Source organism: Synchytrium microbalum, assembly GCF_006535985.1.
Source record: "Synchytrium microbalum strain JEL517 chromosome Unknown SmJEL517_scf0048, whole genome shotgun sequence".
Classification (NCBI taxonomy): Eukaryota; Fungi; Chytridiomycota; class Chytridiomycetes; order Synchytriales; family Synchytriaceae; genus Synchytrium; species Synchytrium microbalum.
The window spans coordinates 13529-33326 of NW_022158397.1; the positions used below are offsets into that span (position 1 = coordinate 13529).

The window sequence follows — 19798 nt, forward strand, 5'->3', positions numbered from 1 at the left end:
TCATCGGTTTCCGTAGGTGTCGGTGCATCGGCCTCCAACTTGACGGCGATCCCATCAGCTTCAGATAGCAAATCATTTGGAAGATCCCATGTGCCTGGAACGACGTTATACATATCTGTTACAACAGCACCTTGGGATTTAACATCAAGCATCATAAAAAACGTTCCAAATTCATTTTCAGGACTATCGAGACATAGTTTAGTATGGGTCTTGGCAATCTGAAACGATGCCAATCGCTAGGTACCTGCTGTAGGATTTCTGAGCATGGAAGGTCCCATAGTATGAACCAACGACCAACAGATTTCCTGCACCTCCAATACCCGTTTGTTCCATATAGGTAGCTCCACACGACAGCATAACATTATCTTTTATCAGAGAAGCATTCTGCAGGACTGAGAATGTCTGCGCCCATTCGAATATACCCCTTTGATCCACTTGGGCAACAAACAGACTTGTTCCCTCATTTGCTACATGAGAACGAATGAGAACAGTATTACCACAACTAAGTATGTTGTTGCGAAGGCATACCTTGATAATGAAGGGGCTGATCGGCAGTGGGAAGTGATAGGTTGCCTTCAAAGAAGCCAACGACGATAGCCCCGTGAGCGTCCTGTCGAGGCAATACATCCACAATACGAGACGACGCCAAGACAGGAATGTTTACAGCCCATTCGTATGAAGCATTTGGAGAGGTTAACGGGCCGAATGCGGCGCCAAAGATGGAGTCTGATTATAGATTGTGTTATAAGCTCCGACAATTCTACAGGGGATTTAGCAAAGGTAAGGGGAGGAACTTACTATCCGAGGTGGTAGATAGCGTGTGCTCTGTGCCATTCACCGTCACAGCAGCAGCTCCTTGTAAAACTGAGCCTCCTAGGTACACTTGTCTAGAGAGTAAAATATAGTCCAGTTTGATGTCGGGAATGTACAAATACACCCAGATATCGTACCCATTGTCAAACAGAGTAGATTCGGCAGTTTTAATAACGACGTTTCCATATGAGTCGTTGGCTCCTTGGGACCGTATCGTAGCAAAAGCAACAACCTCGCTTTTCACCAATGAATCCAAACTAGCTGCTAGTGGGATAAACAGGGCTGCCCATATAAGGCCCAGACTCCTTTCTATGAGCATCTTCATCAAGCAGCCCAATGCCGGACTTGTAAATTAAGGGGGAGCTTCGTTTTGCTGTATCTGCAAACTTTCGTTAAAGGACAAAACAAATGAACAACGGTGGCAGTGAAGACAAATAGATACATCCTAGCAAATAGTGTTTTTTGCCGTGTTTATTGACTCTCGACGCCATTAATTGACATTACTATCCCTAATGAACGAAATATTCAAGCTGCCGAGTTTGTCGAGCCTCCGAGAGGCACGCAGGATGTAGTAAACCTGATGCAGGCGTCTGTGGCATCTCATAGTCTTAGATGCCACGAAATTGAAAAGTTTGGCCGGTCCATCCTCTGTTGATTGCAGATCATGAAGCTCTTGAGACAATAACAGCACTGGAACTTGATAGAAGAGGAACAACACCTGAAGTGAGCAAAGTTCGAGTCAAGTAGCCTAGCCGAGGCCCACGTCTTCCTATTTGGACTCGATTCGTGGATTGACTTGCTCTTTATGTCCGGTGTGAAGCTGGAACCCATCATTGAAACAACAGCCAAGGTGCAATCTTGACTGGCAGTAAAACCAAGCAGCCCCATTCCTTCGTAGTTGGCCTTACGGCCTTACTGAAGATCTTGATCTCGTTTCATTTTTTGAATTGAACTTAATCAGTTGATTGACCTGCAGGGAACTTGTTGCAAGAAATCGGAACATTTTCTCATTGACCCAAAAAAGACGCACCTGTCACAAACTCACACAGACACACACGACGCAAAAATGGAATACCATCCCTTGCTACGACCCTACCATTCCGATACGTCACTAGCCACAAATCCACTACAACTTGATTCATCGTCCAACAACCATGCCCACCTTTTCCCAGCTCAATCTGAACCGATTTTGTCGTCACGAGTGGAAGAAGATATTGTCACTTATCAGCACTTGATTTCCGCTTCTGAAGCTCTCGAGGCTATCGTCGCTGAAGGAGCTTTGGTTGGTGTGAGCTCGTCATGTTTGCGAGCATTGCGAGCTGCAGCTGGACAGCTCAGAGATGGTGACTCGAAGGGTGCTGATGATGAAAAGGTGCTCAAAATTGTATATGGAACCATGAAATGTGAGTGCGGTTAGATGTCTTTGACGATGACCATAGGTGGAGTATGACGATGAATTTTGCAACAGATCTACACTATATCGACATCATACTGGTCAAGACGCAGTTCCTCGTCTACTATCCAGACTTTTTGTCTCACTTGGGACTAGTCAAGATTGTCATGTACCTCCATTTGCAAACACATTTCGACCCGCTACGATGGACACGATTCGTTACTTCACCTACCATTACTGCCGACCAGAGCGATCTCATTGGCAACTTGGAAGAAGCTGTCAAGATTCATAGGATAAAGCTGGGTGCTGCTCTAGCTAGACTTCGTATCGAAAAGAGGGCAGTGGGAGAGACCGTTCGTGATCAAGTCGAAGCCTTACTGCCATTTGAATTACGAATGCGAGAGAGTGTTTCAGGTTTGTGCATTTTATGATAAGCAAAAAAGGACTGGGGCTGATACATTGATTTCGTTATAGTTGGAATGCCAAAATATGTTCGTGTCAATCTGTTAAAGACGACACCTACCAAAGTAGCAGACTTGTTACGAAAAGCCGGATTCCATGTAGATTTATCGCAGAAGGATGTGTCAGCTGAAAGGTGGGTTAGAGAAGACCACCGTCGTGTGCCCCTGCGGTAAACTGACCTTTTTATCTTACTAGTCCCGATACAATTGTCGGAGACTCCCAATTTGATGACTTGCTGATAGTACCTGCCACTGTATTCAACGATCTCAAAGCGCACGAAATCATGACTGATGGACTACTAATCTTCCAGGTAACCAATAGTAAAAAAATATTGACAATTTATGAACGTACTCATAAGATAAATGAAAACTTAGGACAAGGCAAGTGCATTCGCACCACGACAACTAGCATCTCTACTACACAAGTCAGGAGCTCATATCATTGATGCACGTGCTGGATGTGGAACTCGAGTGACACACTTGGCAGCCTTGACAAAGGACAAGCATCGTATATTTGCTTTTGAATCACGAGCTGTGCGAAATGCTACGCTGAGGGTTAGGCTAGAAGCTCAAGGAGTTAAAAGTATGTAGAATGAGATAGAGACTGTGCGAGAGTGTATTATGCAACAAAAAAGAAGCTAACATGGTACTCATTCTAGGTGTAGAAGTAGTCGAAGACGATTTCATGTCTGTTAATGTTAAGGATCCCAAATACGAGAAGGTAGGACAACGCAAGCAATAATTCGGCTCTGAGCCTTTCGGAATAGTTTTCTGATACTCTTTTTCTTCAGGTCAGCACCATAATCTGCGAGCCAGCATGTTCTGGATCCGCAATTGTAGATAAATTAGGATACATGTTGCAGGAAGAAGGTAACAGAAGGATGTTTTGAGCGCACTATACACGTTTTGTGTTGCCTACAACAACTTCTCTATTATTAGAATTTCCTGCTGACAGATACTCAAAGAAAGACATGGTCGGATTCAAACGACAGCAGTATCTCATGTTGAGGAAAGCTTCCCAATGTAAGTCACGCAATAGATCTATTTTACTGACAATTTGCAATTTACTCACAACTTTTGCAAACTAGTTCCAAACGTCCGGAACATTGTGTATGTGACAAGGACAACCAGACGAGAAGAGAACGATGGTGTTGTGGAAGAGTTTTTGGATATGGCTGGTGGTCGATGGAAGGTTTCACCAGTTCTTTCTGCGCTGAATGCATCGTCAGAAGGTTTGTTCGACAAAAGCGGAATTGTCTCTACTTTGATCTTTTTCGCCTTACGTCTTATTCCCTCCAGAATCACCATTCCTGGAAAAAATCCCCTCAGCATCCGGCAACGGCATATTTGTCGCGTCATTCACCAAATGCGTCATTCCAATCGACCACACAAACGAAATGGACGGAATCGATGTCTCGTTCGGAATTTCACCTGCCGCAGACATGACTGCATCCCTCCAACATTTGAATGTTTCTGGCACCAACAAGAAGCGACGTGTCAAGAAATCCCGCAATTCAGTCGACTCGCTCAATTCATCCAAGCGACCATCCGTTTTGACGAAATCGCAGTTGAAAGCTTCGGTGGAACGATTATCGTCGACGACGAAGCAAGTGAAATCATCTTCGAATTCCAATCGTGCGTCCCAAATCGCTAAGAAGGCTTCGCAGCAATCAGAGGACGATGATGACAAGGATGGTGATGCCGAAGACAAGGATGAAGAGGCTAAAGGTGACGAAGAGGACGACCAACATCAGTTCGACTATGGATTGGACTTTGTTATTCTGGGTGTCAGTTTGAAAGAGTTTTATGCACCTAAAGCGGAAGCTTTGACTGTCCTTGCTCGAAAACAGCCGTTTAGGTGGTCATACCCAGTAAGTTCTTCATTGAACTTCCTTTAAGCGGTAATGGAAAACTAATTTCTGTTTGTCATCTGCAGGTGCCAAACCCAATGCCATGGAAGTAAAACCAAATCTCGTGTAGTGAATAGTAAATACCCAAGTATAAAGATGAAATAAAGTTTGTTTGAGTGCAACTTCAAAATAACAACAGCTTTTCGTAACAGTTTGCTTTCTCCTCGCCGAGCCTTGCTTTATTTTATACATCCCTTTATTTCTCCATGCGAGTTGCTGTAAAATGCGATTTCATAATAAATTATTTTTATCTGTTGATGCTATCTCCATCCACGACTAGCTCGTCGCGACGTAGAACCCTTCTTCTGCAAATCCTCATATCCATCACTACGTCGACGATTATCAAATGTCGCCTGTCGCGACCTAAACTCGTCTAATAAACGATCAGCTTCTTCTAAAGCTGTTGCTTGTGGTACTGCTGCTACTGCTGTTGCTGCTCCATTAACCTCACTGTTGTTACTACCGATACGTTTGAGGGAAGGTGACGTCCCATCTGCAACAACACCTTCCTCTGCTCGACGTTTACGTGATGATGATGGCGTTGCAAACATGGGTGCTGGACTCCTATCACCCTTCCTCGTTACTATGGGTTTGGCAGGTCCATACTGATGTCCATTCACTACAGCACTAGCAGCTGGTGGTTTTATAAGAGGTATGGACTGATGCCATGTAGCCATGAGGGATTCAGTGTGTGTTTCAAACAGTCGAGTGGCCAATGGTGTGAATTTCGTAAATGTTAAAGCGGGATGGGCGTCTAGTAGGCCATCTAGACAATCGAGAGCTGCATTCATCATGCTCTGAAATACGGTTCCTATTTGGAGCGGTTTTCCTAACGCGAAAAAATCACTAGCTTAGAATGTAACAATGACAAGAAATGCACTTTCTAGTACCTTGACTCCGACCGACTTCAGACTCGAATCGTTCAAAAACAATACGAGCTGACGTGACAAGATGAAGCGAATTCCCAGGCAGATGCTGTACAAATGCCTCAACTAGAGCTATGTACATATCGCGAATTGTTCTGCGAAAAAAACGTCGCAAGATCAATATCCGTGTCACCCAATCAATGTGCGCATATCCACACTTACTCAAAATTACCATCTTGCCTTTGACTTTCTGGAATGACCAACGTAGGAATAAACAATGGCTTCATGCTCTCTTCTAAACGAGCCAGAGTATGCGGTGCATTCCAATCTATAGGTGGCGCATTCACACCATCAGCAAATTCGAGTGCCGGCCATGCCAAAAGCTTAATGGTAGGCTCATAGAGTGGCCCTACTATGCAGAATATACGATGGTTGTGAATCTGCGTCAGAATCGAGACAGCAGCCAGATTTGCATTCATTGATGTGGCTAGCGCAAAAAAAGGTTGTTGGGCAATTTTCAAGACATGGTTCTGAGAAACTCGGCATGTGCCGTTTCATATATCTTACCCAGCGGTAGTTTCATTTCACGTTCGACTGTATGTAAACGACTCTCAAAACTTATGTCCGTTTCCTGTTTGATTTCTAAGACGAGAAAAAATCCCAAGTTATTCAATGACACAACATCCGCCAATAGACGGTGGATAACTCACGCTGCTCAAGATGCCTCTGAACTCCACCAGCAACAAAAGCATGTTCACTCAACCACTTGACACCATCCTCCAAAGCCTGTTCCAATTCATCAAACTGAAACGATTCCCATCGCCATAGACTTGGTGCATTCAACGATATGACTTCAAGTTGCATAATTCCATATTCTTGCAGTTTGTTTAAGCCAAGATTTCGTGTAGCACTAGCCAGAGAAAACTGATCCTCTACAGTAGAATCTACCCATCGGATCAAGAGTAGCGGAATCGATGTCCGACGAGGAAGATGAGATGCGAAAGCATGCAAACGAGATCTCTCTTCTTGCCAATATGATTCGAGAGACGATCCTGCACTAGGTAGCGACATTACGAATATGGCGGCACTTGATCCCGATAGATTCGATTCAAAATTATCCTATACATGGCATTTTTTGAAGGAGTATTAACTATGTGTTTGGGTCCAATTCCATGTGCTAAAGAGGAGACGTCTCACCAATTGGGTTTCTAGTAGTGTCGGTGATTCATCAACAGCAACCACCAACATGATGGCCTGTTCACCACCAATCAGAGCTTCATCTCGAAGAAGATATTCTAGACCTCGAGCCTTATCTTTACCGCCACCCAATTTATATCTTAAGAAGGTATTGGCAAACCAGCCACTTTTATCATGCTGCACCAAAGGATGAGCCACTTTGGCAGCAGGCATAGACACGACGAATTTCACTAGCCATAAATCGTCGTCCGAGAGAGGATATGCATCTGGAATGGTGCGTTTATGACGACCGAGATAGACCAATTCCAATAGCGGGAGTGGACGCATTGCTCGTTCCTCTGCTTGTTTGGCTACCATGACAGATTGAGCTACATGATTCACACCTTGACCGTCATTCGAGGCTAAGAAGCTATTACCCGATTTACGACGAGGATTCGGTCCCATGACACCATTCGGTATAGTGGCAGCAGCATTCAGCATGAAGTCAACATGCTTCTTTTGTTCTTCAAGCAGCCGTTGACGTTCATCCCGAGCAATTCGTTCCTGCTCGTCCCACCGTTGTTGAGCTCGTGTCGCCCAAAAGGTAAAAGCACTTTGTTGGATTTGCAGGTTTCTATATAATGGAACGACCTCTTCCAATATAGCATCACGTACTACCAAATCAATCATTCGACTGGCAACGACATCTACTACACGAGCGGCCTGTTTTAACTGATTCACAACCTGGCTTACCACGGTAGTTGCTTCTGACTGGATTACTTCATCAACGAGATGCTGAATTATAGCCGAAGCAGCATTAGACTGAGTATTAAAGTGATTCCGTTGTTGTGATACTGTCTCATTAGCAATATCCTTGGCAAAGTCAGACATCATGCCTTCGAATACCGTGTTGATGACACTACTGGGTATGTTACATTTCACTGGTGCAGGTGGTGGCTGAGTTTGTTGTGTGAGGGACGGTGGTTGAAAGAAGTTCGATGGCAGCGACGCCATTGGGTTTGATACTGGCACCGGAGGATTGGAAGCTGCCGGTTCGCTTAAAAACGAGAATCCTGATACTGTAGGTGATTTCACGTTGGCAGCGGTAATAGAAGCACCTGACGTTTCTTTATTTGCATTAGGAGCAGATAGAAACGAGAATCCTGATGTTGGCACCTGCCGATTACTTGCAAACGCTGATTGAATTTGCTGTTGTGGCTGCTGTATTTGTTGCTGCGATTGTGTAAAAGCAGACATTCCTGGTAGCCCGAAAGACGTTCGATTATCTAAACCCAGACTATTTTTAACAGGTGATGTCGTCGGTATGCCCAGTGACATGATTCCAGTAGCCTTATTGAATAATGTACCTGGAGCAGATACTGGAGATCTGGGTGATACGGGCGAAGCAATAGGCTCATTCTTTATGATTGACGGTGTCGGCCTTGTTGGCACACTGATAATTGGCCTGTTACCCTCAAGATCCAATCCTTCTATGAGATCAACCAGATCGATTGATTGGATCATGGGTCTGATAATCCGCAGAGATTGTCGAGGGATTGCTGGCAATGTGGCCTCTTCACTAAAGGCACCAGAGCTTCTAGTCCTTTTCGTAGATCCCGGCCGTTGAGCAAACCTAAATCCCATCTCGGCTCTAGCTATACCAGATTCATCTAAAACTACAGGGATCTTGTGAAGCGTTAAATCCTTTATAGCGTCGTCTTCATCGTCATATCCCAATAAATCGACCAGATCAAATACATGTATATGTTCTGGATAAAAGACTTCTTGCATGGCTTTCAAGGCACCTCTCCGAATTTCAGGAAAGAATTGCCATACTAGAGTTGCGACGAGTACTGGAGTTGTTGGTTCACTTAATATTTTAAAGATACTAGTATAGGCATGCTGAGCACCTTCGGATGAATTGCTCTGCTTGCGAAACAAGCCGAGACCACGTTGAGCAGCTGCTTGGATTTTTATTGCCAGTCTCATTATCGGTGCTTCGAGAATGGGCAGAGGTAAATGATCAATAGCCGTCTTGTCGTTTTCATACAAGTGGGCCAAGATGTAATAGGCACGGAATTCGGCTTCGTTCGGCGATACGATCCCAATTTCATTACGATCATTGTAAAAGTCATGCAGTGACCGAAGTGCTAAGAAGAAAAGAAAAATTAGATTGTGACTTCAAGGCCAAAGAAAACGTAGTGACAGCGAGAGCAAACATCGGTGACTACCGGTACTCACTCTTTCTCATCTCATCAGTTTCCTGCTTGTAACTAAACATATCTGAAGTATGACACTCGTGAGCAAACAGGATGTGCATCCGAGCAATTTTCTCATGTGCTTCTACTGCTTCAGGCCCACTGTAGCTCTGCAGAGTAAAATCATTACGAATGGCTCTTGTTCGATCCCAGCAAAAATAATATGGACCAACTAGACCATTTTCGGCGATAACATCATGGATGAGGAATTCCAACGAACGCTAGAATTATTAGGAAATTGTGAGAAGAGAAAAAAAGGACTTCGACAAACAAAAATGGCTTACAATAAGAGCTGCTGGTGTTCTCACGTCACATGGCAACACTTGAGCATCACCAGCTGCTGATCTCTTGAATCTCTTGACCATTCTCGAATGGTCTGTGATGTCTGTACCAGGAACCTACAACGATCAGACATCAGTTAATAAAAACTAAGCACGAACAAAAAAAATTAGGGTTAGCTTACTCGTTCAAATCGAAATACATCTCCACTCTGCGACTCTCTTTCGAATCTCTCGTATTCCGGACAGTAATCTTCGCATTCTCCGATAAGAGTAACGGCATCTGATAGATTCACTTTGGCAGTATCATCATGAATCTTTCCAGCTCGAATGTAAGCCTTTCTCAGTGCTTCACGTTGACCCTTGAGCTATTCTCGTTGAAAAACGATCCTTTTTAGCTTCAATCTTTTTTGAAGGAATTTCAAAATCACAGACCTCCGCAATCTTGATTACAGCTTGTTCCTTCCTCTGCTCTGGCGTTAAATTATAGTTGATTGGCATGACCCCCCTGCGAAAAAAATACAGTTCAACCGTGGAACACCACATCATCATCATTGGTAAGGTCATTTACGTACAAGGATGCTCTCGGACTTGGAGCAGATGCTCTTCGTACAGGTCGCACATGAGGTTCAGGCCGAATCGTGTTCACTGACACACGAGTTCGAGGAGTCGTTGCAGCCGGACGTACGGCATTCTGCTGAGGTACGATTCCTGTAACTGCCTGCGAATATAATTTTGAAAGACCTATTCCAGCACCTGGCCGTGGATGTGCATTATTTACAGTTGCGCCGGGTGTCGGCCAATCGAACGCACTAGCTTGAGGTTTTACAGGCTGTCCGAAGCTAGATGTAGGTACTGCAGAGTCACTCGGTATTAGACCAAGAGCTTCAGTCAACACTTCGGTTGGTATAGGTTCTAGTTGTATGTGATATTTGTCGGTCAGTTTTCTTTTACGTGCGTTCTAGGTCAAAGGAGGGCACACGTACTTGGTACACTGCTACTAGGATTCCGTAATGTTCTATTTTGGAAGGTAGCGCGTCCTCTACCTCTCTGGGTCAAATGTGATGTTGACTTAGCGATTCCATCAGCAGGCGAAGATGAGGAAGCTCCACGTCCTAATATTCCGCCACGTCCTCTCATGAAAGTAGAGTTTGCTACACCTCGAGTAGTCCCTCTACTTGCAATCAGGCTTCCAACAAATGATCCTCGATTTGCATTTCCAAATGATGAAGACAGTATTGGTGCTGACGTGCTAGACTGACTCGTTCCAGCCTAAGAAATTAATTTGTCAGAGGTTTGTATTGTTTAGAAGCCGTGAATATCGAATTCAACAAGAAAAAGGAGTCGTTCGAAACTTGGTTCAAAGCACACATTTCCTGCATCGCCCATTGCAGAGTTATTCATGAAAGCAGAGTTCCCTGGCTGCGATTGCTGCTGCTGCTGCTGCTGAGACCGAGAACGGTCTTCTCCTGCCTCCCATTCCATCTTGGATGTGCCTCCTCAAGGGACATTAGTTGCTTTATGAAACTGGATGTCGAGCGAACGTTGCGAGATTCCAGAATGAAACACCACAAACAATCATCAATTTATGTTATAAATGTGTACATCAAAAAGGTCTATTCTTCGTCTCGTTTACTTTCTTTGGAAGATGCACCGCGCAGTTTGCGAGGAGGTGACTTGGTCTCTTCTTCGTGATCGTCGTCCTCATCGTCATCGTCTTCCTCAGATACGGCTGGGTCCTTTCCTTTGCGGCTTGCAGCAGTCTCCTTCTTGTTGACCTTGGCCTTCACCATTTGTGTGTTAGTCTTTTCGAGTTCCTAGTGTTTGAACGACCAGAAGCATGAATCGCATAATTCTCATGTGCCTAATTTCTGTTTACAACAGTTTTGACGGTGTCATCAAGGACTGTAATAGGGAACAAGCCCTCTGCGTCTTAAATATACATTTGTGTGTATCTGTAGCACACTAAACAACTTTCTCAGAGTATCAATGTCACTAAATATGCATTCACCTTGCTACAAAAGCCTGTCAACTCAAAGAAATCCCTTTGCTGCAAGTTCTCGCCACCAAACCATCGTTACTCCCAAACTAACATCGACGTACAAATCTGTAAGTACACTACAAAGTTCCACCACAGATGATGTAGATTTTTTTATCTATTAGTAATGTTCTGTAACTGGCATCAAGAGTATGATGAATATATTTACATCTATTAGTGTATTCTGTAAGCCCATATTCAGAGTCACGGCTGCATACAACCTCTAGCATCAGTGAATCAGTAATATTACAATTCCCTGATATCCTTGACCTGACATTTACACTCGGCACCCTTTTGGATGACAAGTAATAACTCACTCGCACTGCCTCACACTCTTATCAAGATCTTACGATTGACAATCAGCCGAAGAGCCACGGTAAAGACTAGTGACACGACATATATCGTACCAACGTAGTAGATTGCTGGCAGGTACGACTCGTACTTATTAGACGGTCCAGTGTAATCGATAATGGCACCAAATATTGGAGCAGATGCAAACTCTCCAATAAACCATGGCGTAAATAACAGTCCCATGAGCTAGTGACGTTCCAATTCAGCGCAAAACTCCGAATTGTTAAATACGACGAGAAAGCTGGCAGCATACCTGAGCGATATTGTCAGCTCCAAAGACGCTAGTTCCAACATTGAAGAATAACGATATGAGGCCTCCAGAGCACAACCCAGATATCAATACAAACGCCGTGAAAATTTCTCGAGTCCTACTTAATGGCCATAGAATGAAGGTGGAAAGTGATGACCCGAAAACGGCTATAGTGAAGCTATTCAGAGGCCCGAGACGGCTATCAGCTAACAGCCCACCAGATACTTAACAAAAAAAAGTTGGAAAAAGATCAAACCGAGAATTGGAATGTTAGTAAAATTGATCAAAGTAGCTTACCCCTGCCAATCGTAGAACCCACGTTGAACAGGGAAAGCATGAAAGCTCCCTCGGTTTCTGTCATGTTCAAGGTGGATGAGAACTCTGGAATGTAAAAGTATCTAAAGCGAGAAAATGATATGTTGCGAGACTGTTGGATTTCAAATTGTGAGCAGCGATTCGAAGCTTACGGCACTAAAAATGCAAAATTCATTATGAATCCCGCAACAGACAGCATTCCGAATCTCCAGTTGAGAATCTTGCTGGATGGAAGCTTGCTTCCCTTTTGAGAGGCTGCTATGGGAGCTTCTTTGACGCAAGCAATTGCAATCAAAAGAATTACTACAGACAAAAAAATGAGGATGATGATAACAACAGGATTTGCATGGATTCTGCACATACAACCAGTAGTTAGAGCCAATATTCTAAAAGCCCACGCCGTCCCGAATGCGTATATCAGCTTTGCTACCACAATGGACCAAATTACACCTCCTAGGCCTGAGCCAGCAGTACCCAGGCCAAGAGCTAGGCCCAATCGCACATTAAACCAGCTTGATACGGCCGACACTGATGGCAAGTCTAAGAAGCTTCCACCGATTCCTCCAATGATGCCGTATGTCAATACTAGCTCCCATACAGTGGTAGCAAACGAGCTCAAAACAAGACTGCTAACGAATAAAAATAGCCCTATAAGCATGGTAGGCCGATATCCTATTCTCTCAGCGAGTATGCCCGTAAAGTAGCCCACGATTTGAATCATGGCCGATTGTACAGTTCCAATCATTGAGAGAGCACTAAAAAAGTCGTTTTAAAGTTGAGATCATGATTTGCCTAGACCAACTGATCTATTCCCAATGAACAAATGGCTGTCGTCCAGACAATTTTTACCTGTTGTCAGCAAGACCTTCAGCTAAATAGTAGCGTTGGAAGACGCCGAATGCGAATGTCACGCCTACAAGAGCAAAGTAGACTAGAAAACATCCCAAGCAACAGATCCAAGCTCTCGGAGAGTCCAAATACGATGTGTCGTCGTGGATCTAGTGAAAGCAATGATGGTCAAAACAGGGCATGTAATCAAGGTAGAACAAATGGAAAGCAAGCCAAAACATGTATGAAAGATGACTTACGATCAGCGATTCCTTCTTCATGTCCTGCAAATCAGGGATGACGACTTCTTCCTCGTTATTATTGTTGTTGCTGGGTTGCCTTTCTGATTCTCCCAGATCCCTCTCGTTCACTACAGCCTCGAGCATCCTCCTCTGATCACCAGCGACTACAAAGCAAGACTCTGTCACGCCCTCCGCAGTATACTGGATGTTTGGATTTTGTAATTGCTGATGACTTTTCTTTTTTTCGGCAAAAAGTGATCTAGTCATCGAATACAGAATGCAACGGTTAGCCGTCAGATTCGACTACAGAACCATAAAAGCTGTGCAAGACTATACGCGTCGGTTATCTGCAACACGCGCAGATCCTGTGTGTTTTGCGCCGGTTTGGCTCAAGTAAAGAAGTAGAGGCCGGCGAAAGTCGCACGAACTTGCATGAAATGGATCAGATCTCGTGCATATAATTACACGAAAGCAGAAAATCGCGTCTTTTACCTTGGGCATCTACGGTGCAACGACTCGATTCGAACTCGCTTCACAACAACAGTTAACCAAACAGCAAGGACACGATGAGCTTGAAGCTGAGAGTACTCCTAGCTGTCAGGCGATCTTTTGCTACTCAGATTGAGCAGCCACAATCCGGCCTCGCTCAAATAGGTATGGTGATGTTCTTGGGTAACGAGCTTTTGGAAGAAGAGAGTGAAGAGACTATCGGTTTGCTGAGGCCTTCACCTTTTAGGTCCCTTGGCCGAGTATCAACGGAGAATCGCCATTAATCTTATGAAGCCAAATGAGGCCCAGTTTCTCTCGATCGTCAAGGTTGACATCAACACCAGTTTTCAACACGAGCTTCACGGTGCTGTTTCAACACCCGTTGCAACATCAAATGCTAAAACACAGTTGTTTGTTACGTTAGCTTCAAAGATTGACCGAGGATCTGTTGGATTATCAACCTCCTGTAGTCATAAGGCCATATTCAAACAAGGTAAGCCTCCCAAGTGAGAAGACTGCGAGAAACGAGCTATGTCAACAAAGAATCTCACATTTTCCTTGGCTAGTCCAAGGCTATTGCAATGACTGGTGATGCACCGCCTACAGAACCCAACTCTGATGCCCGATCGATGATTCCCATCATAACGGATGATACAACTGAAGTCATTGGCCCAACTGGGCTCTGGATTCATGGTGAAGTCGGGTAAGCCCAAGAACCTCAACTGCCGCCTAGCAATGCCGTCGTCGCATATCTTGAACTGTCTTTTTCTTAGGACGGGCAAAACACTCTGCATGGACATGTTTTACGACTCGTTGCCTATCGAAAAAAAGAGGCGAATACACTTCCACAACTTCATGTTGGATGCCTACAGACGTATCAACGAATGGCAGAATCACCCCGATCCGTCTGTCCGGTCTTCTCATGTCATGAGTCATGTAGCTAGGGACTTTGTTGGAGAGTCGTGGCTGCTCTGTTTTGATGAATTCCAAGTAACGGATATCGCAACGGCTACCGTGGTGCGGCAGCTGTTTACCCACATGTTTAAATTGGGAGCTGTGGTGGTCGCAACCAGTAATAGAGCTCCCGATGAGTTATATAAGGGAGGGTTTCAACGCGAGCACTATGCTCCGTTCATAGATTTGCTCAATGATAGATGTGAGGTCCTGAACCTGAAGAGCAAAGAAGATTATAGGGAGATGATGTTGAAGGAATCCCCTGTCAGTGCTGAACTAGATGTGTATTATAGGAGAGACGATCCCGACCAGGCCAAAGCATTCGTGCAGAGAGTCTCCAAGCTGTTTTATGGACTCGAGTGTAAGAATACTGATTTCAAAGTGAACCCATTCTCATCGTGACTTAATTCAACTCGATTTGATAGTGACGAAGGCTGAATTTAATATTTATGGCAGAACTGTCGTCGTGCCAAAGCAAGCAAAAGGCCTGGCTCTTTTGACTTTTGATGAGCTATGTGGACAGCCTTTGGGGCCCGCAGATTACCTTCAGCTCTGCTCTTTGTACCACACCATCGTTCTTCAATCAGTGCCTAGAATGGGTCTATTGCAGAAAAATGAGGCAAGAAGGTTTATTACTTTCATTGATGCTGCCTACGAAAACAAGGTTTGCAAATTTAAGTCGAAATAAGTTTGGTTTCTTCAGCTTCACCAATATTCCTTCTAGGTCAAACTTATTTTATCAGCAGACGAAGACCCAGAAAATCTTTTCAATATTGTCGCCGATCCTGCCGCAGAAGAAGATAGCGACACATTCATGCATCGAGAAATGATGGGAGATTTGATGGGGTTGACAAAGAGGGGGAAGAGAATGAACAGTCACGACATCATGAAGGTACGATAAAGGTCGATAATACAAACCGTGTGGTATCTCACGTGCAATGATTATACTAGTTGGCCATCTTTACTGGTGCTGATGAGCGATTCTCCTTCGCTCGTGCTGTATCCAGGCTGCGAGAGATGCGCTCATCATTATGGGCGTTACAGGAACACTCACCGCAACACGTAAATAATGAAGCATCTCCTCAATATTCAAAACCCGCCACAACATCACCGAATTCACCTGCCACATCAGCAGCCAGCAGTGAGCCAACAATAGAACCTTCCGAATACCACACACTCAACCATCATTCTCAGTCAGATGATTTTGGAGACGAAGCTAGTTACAGAGGACTGATTAAACAATACGCTCGATTTAATAGCCAGACATCGTTAGCTGATACCGTCAGGAATGCAATTAATGAGAAAATGTCTGAAAGAAATGCAGACAAGCCGAAATTCAAGGATCCACACTTTTGGGGAATGGGTAAATGGGGGAAACGAGCTGGGATATGGGGAATTGGGCCTACAAGTGGGGAAGATGCAAATAAGACGGATACGTATCTGGCAGAACGTGAAGATAGAGACAAGTCTGATGCTGAAGCTGATGCGAAAAAGAAGAACTCATAGAGTACTATATAAAATACACGTAATTATTAGCATACACTGGGTGTCTGATCACAGTTCAAGCTTTGCGTGCTCAGGTTGATTTTGCAAACTTGCAACGCGCAGGCAAAACGAACAAAGTGATTCCATCATGGAATTCTACGAATTGTCTCGATATACCTTGCTGTCCAAAACGGTTGTTGATAGTTCCTTTGATCGCGTTGAACATCTGTTGGCAAAAAACAAAACGTTTTGAAGAAAAGAACTAGGCAATCGCTTCTTGGACAAGATGCACTACCTCATCGGAGACCAGTCAGGCCTGATCAAAAGTACGACACTCGCTCTCCAATTATCTATTCTTGTTACATCAGTGAAGCTTACCAACTTTTTTTTCTTCGGTTTTCAGACGTCGAGATCCCACAAGCACCCTCTAAATCAGTCAAAAGGAAACGAGACGATAAAGGCGAGCCAATAAAACCAGCTCCCATCGTCCAAGTCTGGGGTCCACTAGACAAAAATGCATCTGTCGATCAAATCACTTGGTGTGTTGAAGGAGGAAGTCGTTCTGATCAAGTGAGTTTAGAAGATATCCAGAGCAAGCACGTTGCATATTTTGGGTGTTTACTTGATACACTTGTAGTTCCTGGTGGCGAGAAGAGGTGGTCGTGTATCTAGAATGTCGAGTCAGACTGGACAAGTGCTGGAATCGTTTGCTACTTTTCAGCCTAGTTTGGATGAAAAGGGACAGTTGAAGCTCAATAAGCATCGTCAGCCGGATCGCATTATTGGGATATCGCATGAGGACGGGTACGCAAACTATACTATCATTGAGGACTGGTCTTTTTGTTAGGTTTGACACTCTTTTCTGAACTAGATCGATACTCAGTTGTTCAAATACCGGTCTGGTGCATCTAAATCGTATATCCTCTAAAACTGACACGACCAGCGAGGTGAGAAGTGAACAACGGACAAAGGCTTACGTGCCAAAAGAAAGGACCTCTAACAGTATGATTACAAGGACTTTTCGGCTTCGTTGAATCAAGACATGCTGTTTCGAATGAGGACGTCACCGTCGAATATGAACTTGTTTGCTACTGGAGGTGACGAACGAGATTTATGTATATGGGATTTGAATAACATGCAGAAAGAAGGAGCTACCATTGAGCCCATATTTAAGGCAAAAAATGTAGGCAACGGGCTTTTGGTATCATTGGTGGTTCGACTCCGTTGATCCGAGTTGCATCGTTTTCCGAACATTCTGTCGACTTGCCCCGGCACTCTATGTTACTTTACCAACAACTTTACACGATCTCTTAGGTCCCACACGACTTTCTGGACTTACGAGTACCAATATGGATTACCGATTTGCAGTATTTGACTCCAAGTCAACTTGTAACGTGTACAGGTTATCATCAAGTACGATTATACGATATGAAGGCTGGCAAGAAACCTGTCATGAGTTGTGAAGTCGGGGACACATCGCTACGAACTGTGACTGTGTTGAATGCAAAGTACGTTTGCACAAAAAAGAAAACGTACGTTACAATCAGAAAACACTGACCAATGGACATTTACAGTGAGGTTCTAGTCACGGATACTACTGGTGAACTGACGTCGTTGGATGTACGTCAAGCAGGCAAGTGATCTGTATGCTGGTGTTCACATACACTCTTTGAAAGCATATAGGTATCCTGTTCGCTAACCACGCACTCAAAAACTGTACAGGTCGTGTCATGGGCAAGTACAGAGGGAGTGTGGGTGCTATACAAGACGTGTGTGTATCGAACGATCACATTGCCGCTGTGGGTCTAGACCGCTTCCTTCGCATTTGGCATGTCAAGACACGTCGACTAGTGCACCAAGTATATTTGAAACAACGATTGACATCCGTCCTGTCCATGTAATAAAGTCCTTCTTTGTCGAGCCATCAACGCCGAATGAAATAGAAGCTTTCTGTTTACAAAGATGGGGCTAGATCAATGTTCGGACAACACGACGTTGCAATAGAGCTCGAACGAGCAAAAAAAAAGTTTGTGTGTATTGCACGGCCTAATCAGAGATTGATCACGATGTGAGCACACACAAATTCTACTGTGATATCCTTTATCTTGAACAATCTGTTGAACCGTTTTTTTGCCGCCCTTGATGGCTTTGTTCTAATCGTCTTTATCCCACTTGCTTGCGTAAAACTTGCCTGCCAAAAGCTTTTTTTGCAAAAGACAGCCCATCTGTAAGCTAACTCGTCTGGTAAGTAGGCAGCCATTTGAAACAATACCTATTGCTTCACATTCTTGCCTTCAGAAAGCACCGACCGGTATAAACAATCTGACGTTTTGCCCTTGCTTGGTTTTCTAGTATTCACTCAACGGAAAACTTTCTTCCAACGTATATAACATATAAAAAATGCCTTCTCAAACCACCACTCTCGCTAAATACCTGAGCTTGCCACAAAATGGCAAGATTCTCGCCTCGTACATCTGGATGTAAGTAAAAAAAAAATTATTGACGTATTGCTCACGATAACGACAATACACGGGGTTTATACGAAATTAAGAGGCGCTGTGCCTTTCAAATGGATATATTGAGCCGCTGAAGTTGTCTTTGGGCCGTGTAAACCGATGGATGTAGAGAGATTCGGCGTGCAACAAAATTCTCGTTTTGTGAGCTTGGTGGGGCAGCCACCAACGTAACCTGCTAACTTTGTGGTTGGAATCAAAAGGCAGCATTCATGCAAATCGATTTCTGGCTTCATTCTTTCGTGATGACTCACGATCGACCCACAATCACCTTTTCGCTAATCGTCCTTTATTTCATCATAGCGATGGTACCGGAACTGATCTCCGATACAAGCAAATGGTACGCATCCCTCATCTTTCTGCTCCCACCAACCAGTCTTTTACACCTAACCACACCATTCATCCAGACCCTAGACTTTGTCCCAACGTCAGTCTCCGAGCTCAAGGAATGGGCCTTTGACGGTTCATCCACTGGCCAAGCCGAAGGCCACGACTCTGACGTCTTCCTCCGTCCTGCAGCCATCTTCAAAGACCCCTTCAACGGCGGCGACAACATTCTCGTATTATGTGAAACATATGGCAAGGACGGTACACCAAACCACATGAACTTCCGTGCTGAATGTGCCAAGAACATGGCCGCTGCCGCTGCATTCAAGCCATGGTTTGGAATCGAGCAGGAATACACTTTGTTTGATACCGATGGTCAGGTTCTTGGATGGCCAAAGGGCGGGTTCCCTGCTCCTCAAGGACCATACTACTGCGGTGTGGGTGCTGACCGTATCTATGGTCGTGAGCTGGTTGAGGCACATTGGAAGGCTTGTGTTTACGCTGGTGTAAAGATTGGTATGTGTGGTAGTTGGTGTGGCGAATGAAGTATGTGACTCATCACTCTTTTTTGTATAGGCGGTACCAACGGTGAAGTCATGCCTGGTCAATGGGAATTCCAAGTTGGTCCTTCTCTTGGTATTGAGGCTGGTGACCATCTCTGGATGGCTCGATTCTTGTTACACCGTATCGCTGAAGACTTTGGATACGTTGTTTCAATCCACCCCAAGGTATGTACGCATACAATCTTTAAGCATTGAGTATCATGTCTGACCTCTATTTATCCCTTTATAGCCAATGAAGGGTGACTGGGTAAGCCTCTGATTATCAACTTTGATCGATCCAGTGTTGAG

General features: G+C 44.4%; 5 protein-coding genes across 5 annotated transcripts; 3 read left to right on the forward strand and 2 right to left on the reverse strand.

Annotated features, from left to right (window-relative positions):
* Positions 1 to 1879: 1879 nt before the first annotated feature.
* SmJEL517_g05356 (uncharacterized protein) lies at positions 1880 to 4630 on the forward strand (the record flags this gene model as incomplete). The annotated part of the gene is made up of 11 exons (XM_031171282.1): positions 1880 to 2216; positions 2282 to 2620; positions 2681 to 2801; positions 2864 to 2978; positions 3043 to 3250; positions 3327 to 3388; positions 3459 to 3537; positions 3607 to 3690; positions 3756 to 3899; positions 3967 to 4538; positions 4604 to 4630. The coding sequence occupies 11 exons, from the start codon at positions 1880 to 1882 to the stop codon at positions 4628 to 4630; spliced, it is 2088 nt and encodes a 695-aa protein (XP_031022726.1).
* A 207-nt stretch (positions 4631 to 4837) lies between these two features.
* On the reverse strand, positions 4838 to 10640 carry SmJEL517_g05357 (uncharacterized protein; the record flags this gene model as incomplete). Its single annotated transcript, XM_031171283.1, has 13 exons — positions 4838 to 5406; positions 5468 to 5598; positions 5666 to 5930; positions 6011 to 6085; positions 6154 to 6562; positions 6641 to 8769; positions 8861 to 9098; positions 9162 to 9275; positions 9341 to 9523; positions 9591 to 9663; positions 9731 to 10070; positions 10142 to 10427; positions 10527 to 10640. 13 exons carry the CDS (start codon positions 10638 to 10640, stop codon positions 4838 to 4840), a joined length of 4926 nt encoding a protein of 1641 aa, XP_031022727.1.
* Positions 10641 to 10771: 131 nt separating this feature from the next.
* Positions 10772 to 13323, reverse strand: SmJEL517_g05358 (uncharacterized protein; the record flags this gene model as incomplete). The annotated part of the gene is made up of 9 exons (XM_031171284.1): positions 10772 to 10972; positions 11035 to 11087; positions 11544 to 11730; positions 11798 to 12018; positions 12092 to 12192; positions 12262 to 12412; positions 12473 to 12864; positions 12959 to 13107; positions 13198 to 13323. 9 exons carry the CDS (start codon positions 13321 to 13323, stop codon positions 10772 to 10774), a joined length of 1581 nt encoding a protein of 526 aa, XP_031022722.1.
* Positions 13324 to 13745: 422 nt separating this feature from the next.
* Positions 13746 to 16128, forward strand: SmJEL517_g05359 (uncharacterized protein; the record flags this gene model as incomplete). Its single annotated transcript, XM_031171285.1, has 8 exons — positions 13746 to 13833; positions 13916 to 13995; positions 14093 to 14161; positions 14235 to 14371; positions 14442 to 14983; positions 15048 to 15286; positions 15347 to 15514; positions 15574 to 16128. The coding sequence occupies 8 exons, from the start codon at positions 13746 to 13748 to the stop codon at positions 16126 to 16128; spliced, it is 1878 nt and encodes a 625-aa protein (XP_031022723.1).
* A 265-nt stretch (positions 16129 to 16393) lies between these two features.
* On the forward strand, positions 16394 to 17748 carry SmJEL517_g05360 (uncharacterized protein; the record flags this gene model as incomplete). The annotated part of the gene is made up of 7 exons (XM_031171286.1): positions 16394 to 16433; positions 16511 to 16677; positions 16745 to 16911; positions 16979 to 17054; positions 17111 to 17290; positions 17422 to 17615; positions 17682 to 17748. The coding sequence occupies 7 exons, from the start codon at positions 16394 to 16396 to the stop codon at positions 17746 to 17748; spliced, it is 891 nt and encodes a 296-aa protein (XP_031022705.1).
* Positions 17749 to 19798: the final 2050 nt, after the last annotated feature.